The sequence below is a fragment of the Boleophthalmus pectinirostris genome, unplaced genomic scaffold, assembly GCF_026225935.1.
Source record: "Boleophthalmus pectinirostris isolate CB_2022bp ecotype Guang Dong unplaced genomic scaffold, ASM2622593v1 HiC_scaffold_10, whole genome shotgun sequence".
Taxonomy (NCBI): Eukaryota; Metazoa; Chordata; class Actinopteri; order Gobiiformes; family Gobiidae; genus Boleophthalmus; species Boleophthalmus pectinirostris.
In genome coordinates, this window is record NW_026570971.1 from 11,142,379 (window position 1) to 11,158,349 (window position 15,971).

Genomic DNA, 15,971 nt, shown 5'->3' on the forward strand with positions numbered 1-15,971 from the left:
AGCCTCACACGAATCTGTAGTTTGGGTTGCCAGTTCTAATGCTGGAGTCTATCGTCATGGAGACCAAACCAGACCAAGTTACAGGTCAGATCTGTGGAGAGACGACCCTGCTCACAGCCACAGTGCCTGTTTTAATCAGTATTTTAGAGCTATGAAACCCCCTCTGATTGAATAAATGTAAGTTCAGAGCTGTTTAATTTCGTACTGTGAAACATTCCAGAAAAAAAAGTTACATAATGCACCTTTAAGGCACTGGCAATACAGGTTCAGTTGTGATTGTAGTACTTTTCCAAACTGTAAGACCGCAGACACCCACAATCTGCATTTTCTCTGAGCTTCGGCCAATCAGAGCTGACGATGCTTTTGTTTGTTTTTGTAAATAAAGAAATACAGCTGTGAAACGGACGCGTATTTGTGCGACCGGGACCATCCCTGAAGCTCCCGTGGTGACGTTTTTAAACCCTACATGTGTGACCCGGAGTCTGAGTTTACAAAGTTATGGGCGGGGATAGGGGGTAGGTGAAAACAGACATTTTCTCAAGCACTCAAGCCTCAAACGTAAGACAATACAGGAATCGCCCAAACATGCCCGAATCAATCAAAACACAAGTATTTGCATAATCTGCCTCCCTTTAAGAACAAAACATGAACTTGTTGTGTACATAATTGATACTGATTACATTGTCTATAGCTGTCAGAATGTCCTTTTACCTTTATACTTTTATTTATTGGTTAAATTTTTTTATTTTTTGTACACAGTTATTGTTACAACATGAAAATTATATCTCACCCAATATTAGTTAATAAACAGATGGCTCCATCTAGTGGCAAGATCGTGGTAGTGTCTTAATAAATAATTGTAAATATTTGCTGGTTGAAAATCAAAATAACGTCAAAAATAGAAAATGAACGGATTGATACTTTGCAGCTGATATCGTCTACATTCCCTGGGAGTGTGAAGCTAACTGGAGGAACTGCTCCGTTTGAAGAGCGACTACACAAATTAGACTTTAATCTGAGTTTTGTTTTAGCATAATCTGACCATAAAGAACTGATTTAGCTGGAAATACAACAGATGATCACCCTTTTAGTTGAAAATCAAATTGAAAATGTTGTTTAAATCCATTTTGTATTTTTGTCTTGAAATGATCTTGAAACATTTTAACTAATAATTGCATTTATAAAGCTCATTTCAGGATACCAGGAGCTCTTTACAGTTCATTATTCATTCACTCAACTCTCAGTGGTGGTAAACTCCATAACTACTGTAGCCACAGCTGCCCTGGGACAGACTGACGGAAGCAAGGCTGCCAGTCTGCGTTATCAGCCCCTTTGACCACCACCATCATTGGCGCACACACCACTTACGGAGAGAGTACTGAAGATTTGTACTCAGGTAAAAGTACGCAGCTAAAAAACTTACTCAGTTACTACAAGTGTTGATACTTTGCAGCTGATGTCGTCAACATTGCCTGCGGGTGTGAAGCTAACTGGAAGCACTGCTCCGTCTGAAGCTCTTTGACTCAAGTTAGACGTCAATCTGAGTTTTATTTTAACACAATTTCTTCAGAAAGAGCTGATTTTTGTTGGAAGTACAACAGGTGAGATGAGCTGCACTGTTAAATAAGTCTCTCACACGTAAAACTACTTACAAGCCAACTCTAATAATAATACATCAGACTTATACAGCGCTTTTTTGGACAAAGACGCTTTACAAATAAAAGTAACACTGTAGAAAACGAGGGAATCATGGGGGAAATGCCAATTTGAAAAGGTGAGTTTGTTTCTCACCTTTTAATTGAAAATCAAACTCCCGAACAGGACCACGAACAGTCATTTTGATCACATCACTCACGTACACAACACTCTCATACTAGACAATGTGGGTGAAGGGTCTTGCCTAAGGACACGACAACAGTTTTAGCGACCGGCGCCCCCCTGTGGTACCCGATATTCCCAGCGGTCTCCCATCCAAGTACTAACCAGGCCCGTCCTTGCTTAGCTTCTGAGATCTGACGGGATCAGGCTTTGACAAACCGGTATGGCAGTTTTCGCTCATGTGTCACCGTGACAACTGGAGAACATTCCGCCATAGACACATACATGTAGAACCCCCCCCCTACCCCCAGCGTGACATCACTGCAGAGTATCAATACAAAACTTTACTAAACTGTTAACAAATTCTCACAGCTTACAATGTTAATACTAAAATATAAAAAAAAAAACATGATTTCAGTTCAACTTTAATCACATTTATTTGTACAAATTACTTTACAATAATTACAAAAGTGAGTGAAAATGCTGGCGACAGACCATTCGAAAATCTGGTCCGAGCGGAGGTAGACGCACGATACAAAAGTTCATTACCAAAAAAAAAAAAAAAAAAAAAAAAAAAAAAAAAAATCACACTTAGAATAATCACACTTTGCTTTTTGTACAAGTTAAATTACATTACAACGCACATTTCAAACATAGCATCGTTGTGACTTCTTGCAACACTGTGGTTCATCGTCTTGGCAGCGTCTCATTGGTCAGTTTGTGCGTCCACAGCGTCTAAATCACGTCCACTCAAAACAGATGAAAAATGACTAAAATGTTACGCGACGTCAACATTGTGTGTTAGAGTCCTTTTCTGTACTGTAATGACAATAAAGTTATTCGATTTTTGTGTAAGGATTATAAAAAGGTGCATTGCGCAACTTTTCTGGTTGTGGCTAATCCGTTTGCTGGTCTCCATGGAGATTAATTATAACTAAAAATACTTTAAAGAGGCGGTATATTACTTGGTGAGGTTTTAACTGCTAACACGTGATATATTTAGAGCAGTTAGTGTTTTCTTAGTTTCACTTTTGTTTGCTCCCCGTGTTAAGTCACTCCCCCTTCAGAGCAATGGAAACTACTGCACATCGCATCAGGTTTGTGAAGTTGTAGTGTACAGATTTGTATTGAGTGTTTGTTTACCGTATTTTTCAGACTATAAGCCGCACTTTTTTCATGGTTTGGATGGTTCTAAGACTTGTACTCCGGTGCAAAATATTAAAATTTTCACAATGACAGCCACGAGAGGCTCTACGTTTGTGTGTCGGTATCTGCTTCTATTACCCTGTACCACTGTCACTTGGCTCTGCTGCGCATGTCTCCTGTGGAAAGAGCCTCTGTCCTGCTGCAAGTAGTGAAATATTCAGCCGAAAACTAATCAAGCAACAGAAAGAAAGTTTGGAGTGAGCGAGAAACTTGTGAGGGACTAGGGAAAAGCGGGGAAGGAGAACGCAGCTTCAAGGTAACCGGGAGTATGCACCATGAAACTTTCCTGGAAGTCGACAACACATGGACTTCAGTGACAACAAAACCATCCTGTCGGGATTCAGAAAGGCCAGAATAATTCTAACTGGAACTGATGCTGAGTCTGATGACAGCTACACAGAAGAGGAAGCGGCGCTCTGTTTACCTCCGGAGGTCGTGGAGTTACTCAGAAGTGACACTGAGGAGGAAGAATTCAATGGATTTACTGATTTAGAGTGAGATGGAGAGTTTGGTAAACTTGTTCTGGTTATGTTAGTTATCTGAAGAACTGTTCAGCCTGTTCTCCATTCTATTACTACTATAACTGGTTCCTGGTCTCTGATTTTATAAAATAAATTTCCCCCAAAAGTGCGACTTATACATTTTTTTCTTCATTACACATTTTTTTGGTTGGTGCGACTAACACTCCGGAATGACTTATAGTCCGAAAAATACGGTATTTATGGAGAATTTTCATGCGGGAGTGTGGGCGACATAGGCTTGTGGGTAGAGTCTCGTACAGAATCTTAGAGGTTCGAATAGGACTTGAGAGATCACTAAATTACTCAAACATGCAGGGATGATGTCAAAAACCTCTTAAGTTGCATAATGCCCCCTCTTTTTTTTTTAAGAGACCAATAAATAAAATAATCACCTATTTGCCGTTTAGTTTGAACAAAATAATTAGAAAAATAATCAGGAAAAAGTGACGTTCCACCAGAAAAGTTCCATAGTGCACCTTTAGTTGTACTACCTTGAATTATTATTATGTAATTATATTCTGTAGGATAATAAGTGTGACAAATATGTAGACGTAATCTCTAAAAACACATTGGGCAATATGGTGGCACAAGCGTCACTTCCACCAACAGCAAGAAGGTTCCTGGTTCTATTCCCTGGATGGGTCTCCTCTCGCTCCTTCAGTTTTCCAAATAGAACATTTCTCCAGCTAGGTACTCCTGACAAAAAAATTCACAACATCATCAGCTTCTAGAAGGTGAACGCAGTCTATTTACCTACATAAAAATTCATGGGAACTGCGAACTGCTCCTGACGGGTACGAAAAATGGGTCAAATGAGAAAAATAAATAAAAGTTACATTAATTTAACCCACGGCATCCATCTGAAATGTTGACATCAGACTCTCAAACACAATCTAGTATAATCGTCCGTTCCTTGCCCATTACAGCAGACGACAGAAGCAGCTCTTGGACTCTCCCTGGTGGTGGCCTTGTGCTACCTGACCCCTGCCCCCTCCTCCTGTTGCTGCTGCTGCTGCTGTTGTTGTTCGTCCTCCAGCTCGGGCAGGCTCCCGGGGCAGGGCTCCATGGTGACGGCGACGCCCATCCCGCTGCGCCCCATGGACATCTGCGTGACCGTGGCCCACTCGTTTCGCTCCGGGCAGTAGCACTCCACGCTGGACAAAAAGCCGTGCTGGTTGAAGCCGCCTGGAAAAAAAGTACAAACACCATAGAAGCAAATTGTCATGATTAGTGAGGAGATTTTGCAGATACTTTTTAAAACGTTTTGCAGTTTAGGGTCAGTCCACCTCAGTTCACCCAATGAGTTAAACCCTACTTTGAAATTTTAGCTTTTCTGGCCCATGATTTACCCACAATTTTCCAAGTTTCATCAAAATTTTACAAAGTTTAGTTTGACCGTACCAACAGTTTCCGAGATATTGCAATTTCATTTTTTCACTTTTTTGCGTCGTCGCCAAATTTCAAATTGCATTTACTCAGCAACTACTGGTCCAACAGCCTTTGTGTCCATCTTCACTCGTTTGTCCTTCATGAGCTGCAACTAAATCAGGGGAGTTTGCCTGTTCACCGAGTTTATAGACATGCATCTGTGTCAGGGAGACAGGGACAAAAGGATGGTACTGTATGTGTGTTCCTTTGTCAGCCGTATACACTGAATGGAATGTCTTTTGGCATGTCTTAAGATGAGGGCAAGTAAATATGTGTAAAAATAAAGAAAACCCCTCCCGATTTTTTAATATGTTGTAGTAGACTTGTAGCACCCCTCAAGGAATGAGCATGAGGACGAGGTTTTTTAACAGGGTTTATTCACTCTTCAACCCGTGAGAACTGGCAGCAAAGAAAATAATAAATAAAACATCAAAATTAACTCTGCACCTTACAATATAATACAATATAATAATAAAGCACACAAACCTCGTGGGCTGACATCCACGAGGGGGCTAATTGTTAATCTTGCTTCAAATCCCTTCGCTATATACTAAATAAAAACAATAAACAAGTGTTTACATTGTTATTCCCATAAAATTTTATCTGACTTATTCTCATCTTACCGGAGATATTCACATGTCCGCGGCAATGTGTTGACAGCAAGGTGCGCAAGTTGATTAGGTTCGGGCGGAACTTTCTATTATACTTTGTTCCACATTGTGATTGACCACTAGATGGCGCAAAGTAAAATATAAAGACAAGCGCGAAATTATATATATAAATATTTGGGACCGTTACAAGACTTATAGGGCTAAATTTTTTTCTATTGGTGTCATTGATGCGCACCCCTTATTGTAAATTTCAGGGTCAAACTATAATTCATCTCAAAAGTACTCAGATGCAAAAATAAATGCCAGATTCCTTATGTCCTTTCCAGAGATACATTGGTTTGTGATATCGGTCCACTAGTTGCTGAGTAAATGCAATCTGAAATTCAGCGATCACGCAAAAAAAGAAACCAAAATCGGAAACCGATGGTCTGATCAAACTAAAATTTGAGATTTTGTGCTTTCTTGGCTCTGACTTACTCATGCACCAATTTTCTTTGCAATTGGACAATGTGAGGGTTCAAATTGCATTTTTTGGGGTCAACTGAGGTGGAATTACCCTTTAAAATATTATATTACTATAGGACATTGTAACAGGAATTCAGCTCTGAACATAAACATCAGTGTTGTCAGCAGAGGGCGTTAAGACTTGACCTGAGCTAGTTGACACACAGCTTAATGCAGGAAATTTGAGCTTCTATTTCTACTTCCTGAATCGCCCCCTTATGACATCACAAGAAGGAAACTAAGCCATTGAGGTGGCATGTTCTCTCTATCTGGGTGGTCCCTAGATCCTCACTTTTCCCCTCATCAAGTCAAAACAAGCTCCAAAAGGTCACACTGCACAACAACTCACCCTTATGTAACAGAAAACCTCATGTCCTGTCAATCATCATATCACTGTTGCACTGTCTTCCTGTGACCTCCTGTATATAGCTGAGATTTTATATTTTATTTTAACTTGTACATTTACGTTTATATAATTAAGTCTTACTTTACACCAGACTCTTGCTCTTTTTTGAATTTTTAGAATTTATTATTACCATTTATATTTTTTACCCTTTGTTATTGTGTGAGCTACTGTGTCTAAATCATTTCCTTGTGGATCAATAAAGTTTGAGCTGGAGGATTTGACTTTAGACTTAGGTTTAGACAGATAGTCCTGACCAAGACCAGTTCAAGATCTGGAGGCGGGTCCCACTGCTCCTGACAGGCGGCCCCAGCACCATCAAACACAGGGGACACATTCATACCAGTAAAATCTTTGGACTAATGGATAAACAAAAGAAATACCAAAAAATATATATACAAAGTCATCTCTGCCCACTAAAAATGCTCCATTTACATTCTGCCCGTTTTGTGAAGTCACAGGTAAATATCCGGACTTCTCCTGCCACAGTTTGTAAGTCGAAATTGTGTTCACAACAAACACATGGCTCTATTATTGTATCAGTCACGTTTCCTCAGAGCTTCATTTGTTTACATTATCCATTTCTGACAGTAGAGGGAGCTCTAAAGAAAACAGGAGAATTAAAGAACAAGAGTGCATAATGTGTGTCCTTTAAGTTGTCCTGTGTCGTGTCCTTTCTGCTCACACACGTCATTTAACGCTTTGTAATGTCCTGGGATAACCTTCACTGTCTTTTTTGCCAAACTTTATTTACAGTAAGCAATTAGCCGTACTCAATAAGTGACACAGTAATACTGGGAGTCTAAGGGCATTCAAGTCAAAACCAAATCACCGACACAAATATAACATGCCTAAATTACATGTTGAGGAAAAGCTCTGTAGTCAATGCAATGAGTTTATTGATGCGGTACTTTGCAGTGACATCGCGTGGGGGTTTTCTACATGTATCTCTACGGTGGTATGTTCAGAAGTTACCAAGGAGACACCACGTACAGATTAGTAAACACTGTCAAATATGTTTGAAGATGAAAACTCAAGAAAAACTTCAAATATATTTAACACAGCGCATGGTCATGATCCTGTTTGATTTTCAACAAAAAGGTATGAACTGAAAAAAAACTGTTTAATGTTTAACAGCACCAAATCATGTGTTCTTAATAAAGACCGAAGTGAAATCAGCTCACTTGTTGTAATTCGAGCCAATTCAGTTCTTAATGGTCAGATTGCAATCAAATAAAGCTAAAAATAAAGTCTAACAGAGCCTCTAGTTTGCGTCACATCCTCAGGGAAAGTTGATCATCAATACATGCATCATGAATTTTAGACTTCTGGTCATCGCGCAACGCATACTGGGAAGGATTTTCCAAAAAAAGTGAGCATCAAACCGCCATGTTTGTTTTCCCAGTGGGATGAGTCTATTGTCAAACCCGATCTTTTCATCCCGCTTTGTTGCTGCTCCACATACAAAATGTTCGCTGCAAACTCGGGATGATTTCTTAGGCAGCCAAAAGTTTCGTTTTTGGTCCTTCCTGTGGATCAGTCCTGCCCATCGCCTTCGCATTTCACTATTTTTCAATTCCGTTGGGAAGGGAAACAGTTTGAACAGAGGTTTGCAGTCACACAGATCTGATTCCCTTTTGCATTTATGGAGTTCGCAAACTTCCGAAGCCCATTTCTCAAGCCATTTTTCGCCGTTAGGATCCAACAACCACACAAGAAAGTAAAGATCGGCTTTGTCAATACACGCATCAAACTGGGAAATCAAACATGGCAGTTTGATGCTCACTTTTTCAAAAAAATCCTTTCCAGTATGCATTGCGCGATGACCAGAAGTCTGAAATTCATGATGCATGTATGAACCAGACTTAAAACTTATGAAAACAGACATCAGCAGACTGACCGAAGACGTATATGCGTCCGGAGTACACGGCGACTCCATGTGCACTGCGGCATTGTTCCATGGGGGCCCGGACGTCCCACACGTTCCTGCTGATGTTGTAGCGCTCCACTAACGACAGCTGCCTGAGCCCGTCATATCCCCCGATGGCGTACATGTACGAGCCTATGCACACCAGGCCTAGAACGCACACAGAGGGAGGAGAAATATGAAAATATATCGATGCAGCGTTAACAGACTGCGACAAACATGTTCTGAAAAGCGAATTTCAGACTTTTAGGGCTAAATATGAAATGTTAACCCTTTCCACTCACCTTATGGTTTGGTATTATAGTTTTTTTTAGTTATACTTTGGTCTAAAGCAAGAAAAATATCTGACGAAGGATTTATTTTGCCAAAACGTTATTTAAAAATAAAAAAAAGCTTTTGGACATCGGTCATTGAGTGTGCTATGCATTTTTTCACTTTTGTCTTGCTGCTCCTTGTATTTGCACCTCTACAAGAATTTTGGTGTGAGTTTTCTGTTTCTTTTGCATTCGTTTTTTTTAACAAAATCCTGTCAGTGCATTTATTGTCATCTCTTTTAAACAAAAGGCACATATGTTCAGAAATAATCATAGCATAATGAGAACTTAACAGAACGCTGTAGTTGTGTGAAAGAAAATTCCCCGACTTTTCCAGGATTTCTGTGACCGTGGGAAACCTGTGTTTAAGAGGCTGTACTCGATTTTTTCATGTAATTAAACGTCCTATTTTATACAAATCATGAGCTTTAAGTCACGTTATAATGTTTCCTCATCAAAAACAGACCTGGAGTTGCTTCATTCATGCATTTGAGTAACCCTTCATTACTAGTCCGTCTACATCTCCAAAGCTCAAAAGTGGTACTTTAAGTTAACAGCTACTTTTTGCCTTTTAGTTCAGTAGAGATCGGCAATTCCAGGGCTGAAATTATCTAAATGGTTCTAGTGAAGGTGTATAGAGTTTGAAAACACTCTACAGGATGTGCTCCACTGTGTTTTTAGTTTGGGAGAAGCCTAATATTCAGGGTTTGTGTGTTAAACATGTGTGAATGAATCAAAACAACTCCAGGTCTGTTTCTGATGAGGAAACATAATAAAATAAATGAGAAAAAAAACAAAAAACAAACGAAAGATGGGACCATTAAATCAAATCAAATCCGTTTTATCCCAGTACAGATGTATTATAAAAGCCGTTCTTACAGAGTTAAAATAAGAGCAATGCCTGCTGTCTGCAACTAATTAGTTTTATTCTATGTGAAACAGGAATTGCGTGTTTAGCATGCTAGTTGTTGCTTTACCGTCACAGCAAAACTCCGCTCTGGCCTCTTAAAGTTGTGAAAAGCGCTCAAACTCATCTTGGTGAATAATCAAGATGCTCTGAATACATAAGGTGAGGAAGAACTTTGGACCACTGCAAACGTTTTTTTTAAAAAGGACTAGTTCTGTTTTTCATGTTTTAAGATCGTAAAAATCAGCTCAGTCTCAAATCTAAATGGAAAAAAATGAAATGACTTTTTTCACTACATTCTGTCCTTTTAAAATACCAGATGTTCAGGATTTTTGTTTATTTAAATTCAAATTTCCAACTAAAATGTTGTGTCGAAACAGTTACTGTTGAGTATTTTCTCGGGCTACTTTGCAAAGGTGGAAAGTAACAAATTACATTTACTCATGTTACTGTAATTGAGTAGTTTTCATGTTTATTGATTATTATTTAGCAGTTATTTGTAATTTTTTTTAATAGTTTTTGAAATAGGTAATTTTACATCGTTACACTGAAACCCACCCTCGTTACTGAGTAAAAAAAATAAAAAATCTGCCGGAAATGAAAGGAAACTGCAGCATTTTCTCTATAGAATGTACAGTCATTGTACTGAACCATCACTTTATCTTGGATCAACCTGAATGATGCTGGTGCTGAGACAGATCGAGGTCGTCCTGGACGATATGAAAAAAAAAAAAAAAAAAAAAAGTGCATTTAATTATTCTCGAGAGTATAAGCAAAGGAAACCCTTGACCAAACCTCTGAGCCATTTGTTTTCAAATGCAAAATACAGAATAACATAATGCAAGTGTTAAAGTGTTCGTGACCTCAGTTGTCTTTAAAAAAATTGATTAAAACTATCACTTTTTTTTTTTACATCAGATAATTAAATTTTAAATGACATACTTTTTTACTTTTACTCAAGTAGATTTTTAGATGGTTATTTTCACTTTTAAGCATTAAAGATTCTTTTACTGAATTACAATTTTTCAGTACTTTTTCACACCTCTGCTACTAATATTTAGAATCAACGATACTCTTACTTTTCAGTTTTTGGCTCCTCTACCATTTCAACATGATCAAACTGTTGAATGTGAACTGTACCTGTGGTCAGACTTACCCAGGCCACTGCGCACGGTGCCCATGGGGGCGAGCTGCACCCAGGTGTTGGTTTCAGGCTGGTACTTCTCTGCACTGTTCCAGCGGTTCTGCCCGTCGAAGCCCCCCACCACGTACAGAGCCCCCCCGTAGCCCGTGACCCCTGCCCCCAGACGAGCCACCGACATGGGGCTGATGTAGGCCCAGCGGTTGGTCTCTGGGTCCCACCTGGAAACAATAGATATTTGTGAAGATGAAGCATAAAAGCAAACAGGAAGACAACTTTTCTGCCTGCTGTGCACTAAACCAAAAACGGACAATGGTGGACAAATAATTACAAAAAATATATAGAGAAAATAAAAATATCTAACATTTTTAAAAGTTACTCCTCACCTGCCTACCTCGCTTTTTATTACACACTTCTCACAACTTTCAGAGACTGTAGAGCTAACCCCAAGCAGGATTTTAACACATACAGTATAAATCACTTGGCTTTTTTGAATTGCCAAAGTCTAAGCCTGTCAGATCTTAGAAACTCAACAGTGCCGGGCCTGGTTAGGACGTGGATGGGAGACCACTGGGAAAATCAGGTGCCACAGTCGGACGCCAGTGGCAAAAACCGTCATTATGTGTTTAGGCAAGACACCCAGATTGCCGAGTATAAAAGTGATGCGTGTGTTTGTGTTGGTTGAAGGGGCTGATGGTGCAGATTGGCAGCCTCGCTTCTGTCAGTCTGTCCCAGGGCCGCGAGTGTGCAGTGAATGAATAATGCTCTGTAAAAGCGCTTTGGGTGTCTTGAAAGGCACTGTATAAATCCATTGATTAATGAATTCATTAACTTTATAATTGGCCCTCCCACTCGACTAATTAGGTTGTGCACATTTATATACACAGACCTGCTCAAATCTTGGCTTTGCCGTTATCTGTTTTAGTGAGTCAACTTGGAGCATGTGCTTGCCGTTTCACCTCTGAGCTACTGATCTATAATAAAAACTGGATAACTGACCCAGCTCCAGACAGACTAGTGGCCACTCCAGGTACTGCAGCTCCCAGGAGATGGGCCCAGAAAGAATTCTCCAGCAGATTGCAATGTATTTTTTGGGAATTCAACCTGCCCGTGTTCGGCTGACAGAGCATCGACAACTTGACGGAGGTTGGATTTTGTAGGGATTCTTTTCTATTTTTATAACAAAACAAAAGAAATTAGTAAATCCTCAAAGTGCGTAAAAGTTAGTTTTGTAAGACTGAGCCTAGCCCCATGTAAAAATATTTTTTGGGCCCATGTGCCAAACTCGACAGGCCTCAAAACAATACAGCGCCATCTTAGATTCATCTTCCAGATTTTATTATACTTCTATGTTCTGAGCGAGTTCAAGGATTAGGAGAAACTGTCGGCCATGTTGGTGTGGTTGATAAAATCAGCAGTTTAATCAGAAATGACCTAAACTCAACAGCGCTGTTCTCCAACTGAACCCCCGTGTATCTGGAAATGCTACTTGATAAACATCTAATGGCAACAGGCTTTTACAGGATCAGTGGAATTACTTTTTAAAAACAGTGTATGAACTGTACAGTATTAGATAATGATGTGTAGGCTACAACATGTTTACGAGAGCAGCAACTTTTACCCAGCACACTTATGCAAGATCTATTTAACTTGGCAACGCCGCTGAGAAACATTTCTTATCAGCAGTGACACGGCAGATTACGAGTCGAGACACTGGAAAAAGCAGCACAACAGTGAGGAAACCCACGGTCTGAATTTTTCAAATAACTGCAGTAAGTACAGACGAGTGGGCGGGGATAAGGGGGGTAGACTTTCTGAGCACTCAAGTCACAAGTTTGAGTGATCCTTTATTATTAGTCTGTCCACCTCAGAATGCTCTATTCCACCTTGTGATGTCACGTAGTGCTAGTTTTCAAAATAACATCTCCTTTTACCTTAAGTTCAGTAGAGACTGGCAGTTTTAAGATTGAAATGATCCAAATGATTCAAGTGAAGGTGTATGGAGTTTAAAAACACAGTGGAGCACTTCCTGTATCACCACATGACAATAAGCCCCTTGAAAAGTGAAACTAAATAAACTTCCCTTACTAAACTTCGTATATGATGTATTAATAGCACTGCCTGTTTCCAGTCCTTTTTGTCAGCTTTAATGCAAACTAAAACATTTGCAGCTTTGTGTGCTGCCTCCAATAACCTCTGCAATTTCAAGTAGTATGTGATATCACACAGAACTGCTTTTTTTTTTTAATTACACACATCTGGCTGCAGGGGCGGTGTTTGAAGTGTGGATACCTGTCAGACCAATCACACTGTTCCTTATACCTCCAGACTAGGAGTGTGCAAAAATATTAATATATCGAAATACTGTACAGTTTAATGTGATGATACAGTATCAATATCAGACTGTTGTATCAATATCACGAAGAGGTGTTTTTTTTTTGTAGATTTTACTAAATTAGTTTTGCTGCTTCACTGGAAGGAAACTCGTTCGTGTGACACATTTGACATTTTCAGTTTTGATGAGTAAAATGGGTGTGTTTCATATTCATTTTGTACAGAAGTGGTTTAACAAAGACTTAGTATCACAGCTATTTTTTATTACTCCCTACAACTGTACAACAACTCACCCTTTCATAAAATAATACTCCCTATAACTGTAGAACAACTCACACTTATGTAACAGATAATACTCCCTACAACTCACTTTTATGTAATGATAACTCTACAACTGTACAACTCACCCTTATGCAATATAATACTCCCTATAACTGTACAACTACTCACACTTATGTAACAGATAATACTCCCTACAACAGTACAACTCATCCTTATGCAATATAATACTCCCTACAACTGTACAATAACTAAATTTGTTGCAGATAATACTCCCTACAACTGTACAACTTCTCACCCTTATACAATACTCCCTACAACTGTACAGCAATTCAACCATATGTTACAGGTAATACTCCCTACAACTGTACAACTAACCCTTATGTAATATAATACTCCCTACAACTGTACAACAACTCACCCTTATGTAACAGATAATACTCCCTACAACTGCACAACTCACCCTTATGTTAATATAATACTCCCTACAACTGTACAACAACTCACCCTTATGTAACAGATAATACTCCCTACAACTGCACAACTCACCCTTATGTTAATATAATACTCCCTACAACTGTACAACAACTCACCCTTATGTCACAGATAATACTCCCTACAACTGTATTAACAACTCATCCTTATGTCACAGATAATACTCCCTACAACTGTACAATAACTCACTTATGTTACAGACAATACTCCCTACAAATGTACAACAACTCACCATTATGTAATACTCCCTACAACTGTACAACTCACCTTTATGTAACATAATAATCCACACAACTGTACAACAACTCACCCTTATGTCACAGATAATAATCCCTACAACTGTACAACAACTCACCCTTATGTCACAGATAATAATCCCTACAACTGTACAACTCACCCTTATGTCACAGATAATAATCCCTACAACTGTACAACTCACCCTTAGGTCAGATAATCCTTACAACTGTACAAAAACACACCCTTATGTAACAGATAATACTCCCTACAACTGTATAACTACTCACCTTTATTTAACATAATATTCCCTACAACTTTACAACTTACCCTTATATAATACTCCCTACAACTGTACAACTCACCTTTTTATAATACGCCCTACAGCTGTACAACTCACAACACAACTCACCCTTATGTAACAGATAATACTCCCTACAACTGTAAAAATCACCCTTATGTAGTATAATACTCTGAGACCAACTTTAAGGGAGTAAGTGTAAGTCAGAGCGTCCTCACCTCTCGACGGTGCTGTGGTGTGTGGAGCCCTGGGACCCCCCCACGGCGTAGATGCACCCGTCCACCTCGGCCACGCCCACCCTGTTCCTGGGCGTGTTCAGGGACTCGCGCTGGCGCCACTGGTTGGTCATGGGGTTGTAGCAGGACAGAGCGCTGGACTCCACGTTATTCTGGAGGGACAGGTTCCTCCCACCCACCTGAAAATCACCAAAGAGGCAAAATGATTCACTGGTCTGACCTTTAAAGTCCTGAAACTCGATCTTGGTGTGACCAGTTTACAGGAAATAACTTGGGTAAATGGCGCAGTGGAAAAAGAAAGCATTTGGTAACACGCTCAAATCTGGAAAACTATTAAACAAAAAAAAGGTGAGCTTTGAAATTATCAGCACAACTTTGATGACAGAGCTTAACTTAAAAACAGGAAGGATGTACTAAATATGAAGGAATAACATTAGATAACCTTTATTTATTCCCAAAATAGGCTTTAAATATCATGTTTGCCATTTATTATTATATTGAGATGTGTGAACTACTGTGTCCAAATAATTTCAATGTGGATCAATAAAGGTTTCTCCAAGTCTAAGTAAAAAAAAAAAAAAAAAACTGTATGAAAAGTTAAATTTAGAGTTAAATTTTAAAATCTATTAGCATGACCTAACTGTGCTCCAAGATACAAGCTAAAAATGTTCAAATCAAGTACAGCTCTGACTAGGAATTTGGTATTTTGGTTCTCAAGTAGATTATCTAATCAGAAAGTATTTGGGTTGCCAGTTTCAGAGCTGAAATTCAATTAGTTTAAACCTAAAATGCCTCTGATCTGAACGGTCACGACATAAACCCCAGGAAAACCAGCAATGAGTCAGTGCTAGTGCAGCCTCTGTAGCTCAGGGAGTGAATTCTGGAGGTTCTGAGTTTTGACATGAGGCCTGTCCATAAACTGAGAATGAGACGGACTTGTATGTGTCTATCTGCAGGTTAAAACATTTGCAACACAGGTTCAGTTGTGATTGCACTTTTTTTTTAAACCAGTAAGAGCAAAGGCTAAGTACAGTTTGTTTAAATTATACTTTGCACAAAATTTGGTTACACTATGGTGTAAAATAAAAATGAAACAAAACAACAATGTGTACGTAAAGCAATAATATAAGGCTGTGTGGTACAAAGTATTTTGAGTTTTGGAGATGTAAACAGGCAGCCTGATTCATCAGCCGGTTTCACTTCGTAAAAACCGTCTGACCTCGCAGTGTTAGAATTCGTTCGATCAACAGTAGGCAGGTACATTTTTTTATTTAACCAATCACTGCTATTTGGTCGTGATGCATGTCTAACA

The 15,971-nt window shown here is 39.2% G+C and overlaps 1 protein-coding gene across 2 annotated transcripts in view; it reads right to left on the reverse strand.

The window, feature by feature from the left end:
- Nucleotides 1-2,236: 2,236 nt before the first annotated feature.
- keap1a (kelch-like ECH-associated protein 1a) overlaps nucleotides 2,237-15,971 on the reverse strand; it is a 56,083-nt gene continuing 42,348 nt past the window's right edge. For both annotated transcript variants that reach the window (XM_055161117.1, XM_055161115.1), the window contains exons 9-12: nucleotides 14,642-14,838; nucleotides 10,796-11,001; nucleotides 8,392-8,568; nucleotides 2,237-4,730 (exon numbers count right to left, since the gene is read on the reverse strand). In XM_055161117.1, coding sequence (XP_055017092.1) covers nucleotides 4,519-4,730; nucleotides 8,392-8,568; nucleotides 10,796-11,001; nucleotides 14,642-14,838 — 792 coding nt within the window. In that variant the 3' untranslated portion in view covers nucleotides 2,237-4,518. The remainder of the gene's footprint in view (nucleotides 4,731-8,391; nucleotides 8,569-10,795; nucleotides 11,002-14,641; nucleotides 14,839-15,971) is intronic.